Raw genomic sequence first — 8,865 nt, 5'->3', positions numbered from 1 at the left:
CAACTATCCACGTTATGTAACACTGGACAAAACTATCCACGTAACATAACACCCGGCACTATTATCCATGCCCCACAGCACCGACCACAACTATCCACATGATACGACGCAAAGAATAAATATCTACGCCCCATAACTCCAGAAACACTTATCCACATGATACAACACAAGGAATAACTATCTCGACTCCCTAAATTCAGGTGGAACTATCCCCATTATATAACACCAGACACTACAACTCACTTTATATCATACAACACGAGACACTACTACCAACGTTATATAACACCGGACACTACAATGCATATTATATATCACCAGACGCTGCTACCGGCATTATATAACACGAGACACTACAAGCCACTTTACATAATACTAGACACCACTACCCATTTCATATAACACCTGGCACTACCACCAGCATTATATAACAGAAGACAAAACTACCGACATTATATAACACCAGACACTGCTACCGTCATTATATAACACCAGACACAACAAGTCACATTATGTTATATAACACCAAGGAGTACAACCCACATCTTATGACACCTGGGACTGCTACCGTCATTATAACACGAGACACTCCAACCCACGTTATATAACACAATACACTACTAATCAGATGATGTAACACAATACACTTCTATCTACATCATATAGCACTAGACACTACTACCCAGATGATATAACACAATACACTTCTACCCACATCATATAACACAAGACACTTCTACCCAGATGATATAACACCAGACACTACTACCAACATCATATAACACCAGACACTACTACCGGCATTATATCACACCAGACACTATACAACCCACACTATATAACACCAGACACTACAGGTCACTTTATATTATACAAAACCAGACACTACTACCCACATCATATGAACACCAGGCATTGCAGTCGTCATTATATAACACCAGAATCTACTACCCACATTATATAACACCAGGAGAAACAGTCTGTGGCTGCATACATTGTATTAATGAGGTGAAGGTAAATATATGATTGCAAACTGACACAGTGCCAGTCAACATTCTGCGAAGCCGATTTCTTAAGGCCTTTGACAAGGAGGTATATATTGGCCTGGATATTCATATCCCGAGCTGAAGATTTCATATCATAACTGATAGCTGCATACACGTACGAGATGCAGGCGACCTGCTATATGCCCAGGCGACCTGTTATATGCCCAGGCGACCTGATATATGCACAGGTGACCTGACAGGCGACCTCTGTGGAGCGTGTCATCGTCACACCTTCAGCTGGGAAAGAACTTTTCAACCCTAACCCTGACATCTCGTTACTCCATTGTCCTCGACTACTCACATGTAGCATGCATCAAAACTAACCGCGTTGGGCTATTTTCATCACAACGTCAAATGCAGGCCACGCTTATGTGAACTTTGTCAGAGTGGTGCAAAGCATTTAGTTGTGCAGTAGAAATAGCAGCAACTGGGGAAGAGATTCGACACGAGTGCGCATATAGAAAACAGTCCTTTGGACCTGGTTGTGCAGTGGAAACAGCATCAACGAGGGAAGACAATCGACATGAATGTGCATCTAGAATGCGGCCCTTGTGACTAGTATTGTCAGGAGGAGTGGGACTGACGGTAATTGCAGGTAAGAGCCACCTCTAACCTTGTTTTACACAAACGTGGTGTTTTACAGGGAAGACCTCATAGAGGTACGGTACAGGCTATCATTTTCATGAATTTCACTCCATAATGCGTCACAGATGGGTCAAATCCAATATACTAGGATACAGTGACCCAAGCACATCTGCCAGGACGGACCTTCTCCAACCATGCGATCTTTGTCACATTGTGTTTATTATGTTGTCATGAGACAAATAGTAGCAAGCAATCACGTACTCAAACGTGACACCGAAGTAAATCCGCGTCAGATGATTTCCATTCAGTGCTCAACAAGCTCTATCTCTTCAACTGACGACGTGAAGACTGCAAATGGAACAATATGAGATGAGAAACGTGTAGGAAAAACATGCTTCATACACACAGAATGTAAACGTGTCCTGGGTTCATATTTCTGAACAAACGACTCCATTTTGATTAAGCGCATTGCTTCTATACACAGGCTGGGATTCCCTGACCCCGGGAAGGATGGCGCACAAGAACGACATCGACCACGGTTATGCATGGGTGGCCTTGAGTGCAGCACTCAGCATTCAGCTTCTGGTGGCTTTCGTTGTGTTCTCATCAGGTGTCATTAACATCGCTATCATGGAAGAGGTGGAGAATGACATCACCAAGACGTCATGGATTGGATCATGTCAGAGTGGCACATTCACGCTTTTAGGTAGGATTTAGATGTAAACGTCGATGCATTTATGCATCAACCAATCATCCATAGAAACAGCAGACATGACATTTCATACAGAACATTCAACACAACAACTTATGATCGATATCAGGAATCACACTGCACTCATGTAGCCACATGTTGACGCGGAAAGAATAACGAAATACAGTCATTATGATGACTAAGCAACGTATGACTGGAAACATATTTCATAATCATTCGTATTCATTCTTGCTTCTTTTCGAGAAACGTGGTACAAACTTAATCTCGGACATCCATGTTTCGGTCATTCAAATGAATGATTCTGTTTTAGGCAAGGAACAGAAATTGATTATTGCGTTTCATTAGATCTCTCGTGACCACACGAGGATGTGTGTTTGCATCCACTGATATGTAGCATCCTTGTTCTGTTGTGTAAGTTTTTAAAATTGTTGAGATAAGATATCTTATTACAGGTGTGTCTGTTTGTAACCTAACGCTGCACCTCAGTTATATGGTGTCAGTCAATAAATAATCGGGTCTAGAACAGACAATCCAGTGATCAACAGCGTATGCATCGATAAATGCAAGAATGAAACGATGACATGTGTCAGTCAAGTTAGCAAAACTAACCACACGATCCGATCAGTGGCTTCTTACAACAAGCAAGTCCAATCCTAACTGGGTCTTAATGGATCTGTTTCGATGTACAGGACGTAATGATATTGACGTCAACCGATACCATATACCATATACATATGTACCTATCCTTAATCAAAGATGCTACCCCGCATCAAATATGTTCTTCTTCCAGGTCCTGTGTCGGGTATCATTCAACATTGTGTTGGTTCCAAATTGACAACATTTGGTGGCACAATTTTGGTGTTACTCGGCATGACTGTCGCCTCGTTTTGTCGGACAGTACCTGGACTGTTGGTTACATACGGATGTATTGCAGGTAAGCAAGTGTTATATTCCAAATAATTACCCTTTATATTATATTAGTGAGTCTCGCATTTCTAGGAGGTATTAGACACGAGGCAGTGTGAGGCAGTGTGAGGCAGTGTGTGTGAACTGACATCAACGTATCCATGGTCACTGGATTCAAACTCATATAGTTGCCAACACACAAAGTCATCTAACCCTCTCAGCCACCGCGGCTTCTCTAATGTCTAACACAGATATTAGAATTTGAACTTTACTACCAAATAATTTACTAGAGTCTGTACTTAACTTAGAAAGTGTAATATTACATTCGACCAGTTTCTAAATGGCATATTATGTATATTCACACGATATCACAGGAAAGAGGTGTAATGAAGTCAACACACCATGTTCGCTTCTGGAAAAAATCCTACGAAACTGTACACGATTTTCAAATCAATAGATTTATCTGCGAAATGAGACATTGATCGGAAAATTGCGAAGCCGTATTTTGTAAGTTAGGCTCTTTGGAAGCTTGAAAATTCAGAGGCACAATGTGTGCTCACTATTTGTACTGCTTACTAAATGTATCGTCTTAAAACGCGCGCATTGGTTGATGTAGATAAATATATTTCCCATCAGTGATAGTATATACATTGATGCTATTGTTCCCGTGTGAGACAATGCAGACATGATAACAAATGTTTAAACAATACAAATGGTGATCTACCTTCAGACGTTGGTGATCTAAAGCCCGATTTCATATTATGCTGTCTATAAAATGTTTTTTATTTCGTACGTGCTTGTTTTATTTCTAACCGTGTTCATCTAGTTGGTTTCTGTCCTTTGACGACAGGTTTTATAGTCTTTATTGTCACATATTCTTATCAACGTCAAATTTGTTCTGGGCACGATGTGGCAGAGCCATTGCCGATGTGACGTTAAATACTCACTCACTCACTCACATCTGTATGATTCATAAGAGACTCGGTAGGGCTGGCAAATGTGTGTCAGGATTAAAACGACCGTATTTAGTGGATATTGTGTCAATGCCCTGACAGGAATTACCTTACACAGCAGATTGGCGCAGTGAGCCCCTGTAGTCTGTTCAATATAGATGTCTTTTGACTTACTTGACGGAGGACCATTGGCTTTCATGGCCATGGCTAAATAATAATATGCTAGATCTGTTATTTTGCAGGTGTCGTTCTCATAGAATAGCAAAGTAGCAGACAAGACTTCTGTCAGTGGCACAGCATATAGCTAAAATACTTCTGAGTTCGGTGTTAAAGAGCAAACAGACGTGTTTGTGTTGTTAAACATATGTATTACAGGCGTTGAGTGAATATTGTTGACTGCGACGTAAAGCAATATGTATTCGCAACCTAATTTATAATATTTCGCATTTTTAGGCTTTGGATTATCCCTTTGTGGAAATGTGGTGGGCGTCGTCCCTGGCCACTACTTCGAGAAGAGGAGGCCAGCAGCCTATGGCGTGTGCATGGCAGGAGGTGCACTGGGACTCTTCATAGCAGGTTCACTCACTAGATACCTTCTGGACCAATATAACCTGCATGGAACTTTGTTGATAATGGGGGCCATTTCATTCCATATGTCAATTGCGGCATCCTTACTGCGAAAACCATCAATAACTTCCAACGAATCTTTTATAGTCGTCCACCAAGACGAAGAGGCATCAAGTGAACACTCTGATGACATGTGTCCGAAAGGTGACACGACATTTGCTGGTATAGACTACATGAAGGATGCCAACACATATCAAACAACAGTTTCATTTCTCTCAGAAGACATCACACCTCGAACAGAAACCAGCGAGGAACCGAAACTACAATGTTGTAACATACGACGCTTGTTAAAACTAGTCACAAAAATGGATTTTCTTTTGTACAACTTTGCAATCTTGTTCTGGTCGTTAGGTGATGCTGCATGTATATTCCATCTTCCGAACTATGCAGAAACTAAAGGCAGTTCGCCAACACAGGCAGCAAGTCTGCTTAGTGCAATGGGAGCCGGTGGCATCTTCACGAGAGTTCTCATCGGTCTCATGGCTTCCAGCCCCACTACGGAATACAAGTTGCTTCAGTTTGGGATTGTTGGTGTTACGGGACTCGTCACCATCTTCTTCCCCCTATTTTCCAGTACATATCACTGCCAGATGGTGTTTGCATTATTGTATGGCCTGTATAGCCATGGGACAAACTCACTGATGGGACCATTAACTATACAACTTACCAGTTTGTCTGATGTTGCCATTGGTTTTGGAATAGTGTATTTCTCTTGTGGAATTGGATATCTCTTGGGACCGGTCACTGCAAGTAAGGTTGAAAGACATGCATAGTTTTCAATTTAGATCACTGAATATCATTTACAGTTCACAAATCACTGAACGGGGTGCATTCAGCCCCCCTGTCAGCTTAATATGAAAGTACATGCCTAAAGGAATTTCGGATGTTGTTAAACTATACACAGTTTGATAAAGGGGATCAGGCCACGAAAAATGACACCAATACTGTGAAAACGTGATGTGGGCTGAATTTGACATTTACTGAATTTTATGTTAGAGGTATAAGACATCCTTAATTTTCACAGGTCTACGAAGCATGCACCAATATTTCAAAGTTGCTTAACAAACCATTAGTTATATGATGACGATATATCGAACATGGGTCTCATGTTGGACTACATGTTTGCGGGGTCTCTGTGACTGTTTCCAATCTTGGAGATCTCTGCATCAAATCCAATTATCAAATGTGAACATTCTTTTGACCGGAACATATGATACAAATAATTGGTGTTAATGATGTTTATGTTTCTTTTCAGGCTTTATTTATGACGTCACACAAGTGTATGATTACACGTTCGTCTTCGGAGGTATGATTCACAATAACATATGTCAAAATACATGTGTGGCGTACTGAGATTGTGAGTGAGTTTAGTTTTGCGCCGCACTCGACAATATTCCCGCTATATGGTGGCGGTCTGTAAATAATCCAGCCTGGACCAGACAATGCAGTGATCAACAGCATGAGCTTTGATGTCAGCAATTGAGTGGAATATGAGTATATGAATATGAGTGTATTATGTCAACTATGTCAGCGAGCCAGACCAACCGATCCCGTTAGCCGCCTCTGATGACAAGCATTTGTTACTGAAGATCAGTTCTGACCCGGATCTTCACGGGACATGGTGTACTGAGAAAGATTATAATATCCTGGATTCAGATCACAGCATTCTGGATGTTATGAACACAAGTATTCATACATTTACTTTGCTATGACGTTGTTATTTTGCGGGAGGTGTAAATGATTTAACTGGGTTCCGTGTGTTTGTGAATGATTTGCTGCTGAGCATCGATATCCCGATTTGACCGTCAAATATCACATACAAATCATACTGAACGGTACAAAGATGATGGTACGCTGCGCCAATATTTTCACGTTTAAAGTTTTACGTTTGGAGCAATTTGACGTTGCCTGACAAAATCAAATGAAACCAAATCGTGTTACCCTAGAATGAAAGATTCCTATTCCTATTTATTATAACGTGAAAAATAATGAAACCAGTCGAGACAAGTATAATGTCATTTCTATGGTTTCAGGTGCATGTTTCTTGCTAAGTTCCATGTCGACGGCAGGCATAAGTCTGTTCCAAACAACGGTGAATCTAGACAGAACATTATCAACATAACAGGATGCTGTTTTGTTGTTTATTTATAGATAAATAAAGTGTGTTATTTATTGGATTTACAACATACTTCATCAGGGAATTACAGTGATGGCCCACGTCGAATTGAGACACAGTGTATGTCTGCCGGAAAAGCAGGGTATGCTGATTGGATTAGGAAAGAAGCTAGAGATGGTAAAAATGATAGCGAGACTGAAGTGGATTGTGAAAGTAACTGACGGCTGTACGTCGTAACGTTAGTAAACCAAACCAGATAGCATGTGACTATCTGGTGATGAAGTTATTGTTTCTTCAGTGTTGGTTTCCGGGGGCAAAGGTCTGTAACGAATCAATGTATGCATGCTTCGCACGGACGTAGCATTAATGTGAACCTCTGTTCCCCTACTTAATAAGTGAACTCGACCTGCAGTGTGTGTCATTTCACCTCCCGGGTCATGCATATGTAGAGTAGCTCGTTCAAGATGACCTCGAAATGCAGGATGTGCCATTTGACCTCCCGGGTCAAGAGAGTAGCTCGGGTCAAGATGAACACGCTGTAGTCTTGTGTTATTCTGATACTGTTAGATGTGAAAACCCCGATATCACATAGTTCACAATGGTCAATGTTACTATTGAGTCTACGACCCAACCATCAAAGGAAATGATGTTCCTGAGCTGCATGGTTATGGTCCTGGCTAGCTATTCTCGAAACCTTCGTAGCCTTACGAACTTCTTAAGCTTATTCTTTACACACTGACTACAGTCAAAGTTAGGACGTCTTAGGGCTACGAACGTTTCGAGAATGGGGGCCCTGGCGTATATCACTATTTTACGGCGATGGGGCAGCCGTAGTTAAAACGTAGTTAAAACGTAGTTAAAACGTCAGCTCTCCATTACCATAGCATTTGCCGTCTCATGGGTTTGATTTCTCACATGGTCACAATGTGTGAGACCCATTTCCGGTATTGCTGGATACTGCTATAAGTCATAAAACTAATATCACTGACTGTCACGAGTGTAGATACATGCTGACCTTGCACGTGACCTTGTAGGCTCTATTCTAAAAGACGTTTGAAATGCGAGGGCTGTTGCTTACGACTAATACATCTTTATCTTTATTTATATTTATCTCTACATGAGTGACATGCACCTTATGTACATAAACCATTCCCCAAACTTGTACACAACTTTAGATTTGTATCATCTTCCACTCAGAAACTATACACAAAAGTAAACAAAGAGAAACACCCACACAACAGAAACAATGTGATATTGTTGAAGTATTTCTTTACAAACATTGCCACATAAAAAGACTCGTTAGTATTCATAATGTGTCTTCACTATCGTATTGACATTATGCGTTTTGATCCATCTGAATGGAACATTTCAGATAATCAACTTCAAAACATTAAGACCCTTTAATTTCCTGAAATTTTCATGCTGATCTGTTGATTATAGAATCGATGTTTCACTTGGTACGAGTAGTGTACTGTAAGGAACGACGTCTTCATGAAATATCTGTCCGTAAAGATGACTGGATGCTTGATGAAACCTCCGACCCTAGCCCACACGATCAGTGGGGTTAACCCGTGCTTGTTGATGTGTTACCCCATGCTGGTTGATGTGTTAACCCGTGCTTGTTGATGAGAACCTGCAGTAACATACATCATATGCACGTTCTATACATGTGGTCGTAAAAATGATAAAATGTCAGGTCGTAAATTCCCGATGATATATGTACATGTTTTAAGTGCGCGACTTTCTCTTAAAACACGGTTCGCATTCAAATGCTGAAATACAGCTGGAAGTGTATTCTTGACATCGTTATCGTTCTATATTGATCACAGATGTGACATCGTTGCTATACTGGTCATAAATGTGAGATCCTTGCTATACTGTCACAAATGTGAGATTTTTGCTATACTGATCATAAATGTG

At 40.8% G+C, this 8,865-nt stretch overlaps 1 protein-coding gene across 1 annotated transcript; it reads left to right on the top strand.

Moving 5' to 3' along the window:
• Nucleotides 1-1,387: 1,387 nt before the first annotated feature.
• Nucleotides 1,388-7,010, top strand: LOC137282611 (monocarboxylate transporter 5-like). Its single transcript, XM_067814390.1, has 6 exons — nucleotides 1,388-1,641; nucleotides 2,116-2,337; nucleotides 3,134-3,277; nucleotides 4,656-5,579; nucleotides 6,085-6,135; nucleotides 6,863-7,010. The coding sequence occupies exons 2-6, from the start codon at nucleotides 2,142-2,144 to the stop codon at nucleotides 6,949-6,951; spliced, it is 1,404 nt and encodes a 467-aa protein (XP_067670491.1). The 5' UTR covers nucleotides 1,388-1,641; nucleotides 2,116-2,141; the 3' UTR covers nucleotides 6,952-7,010.
• Nucleotides 7,011-8,865: the final 1,855 nt, after the last annotated feature.

Source organism: Haliotis asinina, chromosome 4 (genome assembly GCF_037392515.1).
Source record: "Haliotis asinina isolate JCU_RB_2024 chromosome 4, JCU_Hal_asi_v2, whole genome shotgun sequence".
In the NCBI taxonomy this organism is placed as follows: domain Eukaryota; kingdom Metazoa; phylum Mollusca; class Gastropoda; order Lepetellida; family Haliotidae; genus Haliotis; species Haliotis asinina.
The sequence above is the reverse complement of the archived record's forward strand: the minus strand, read 5'-3'. Positions and strand labels throughout refer to the sequence as shown.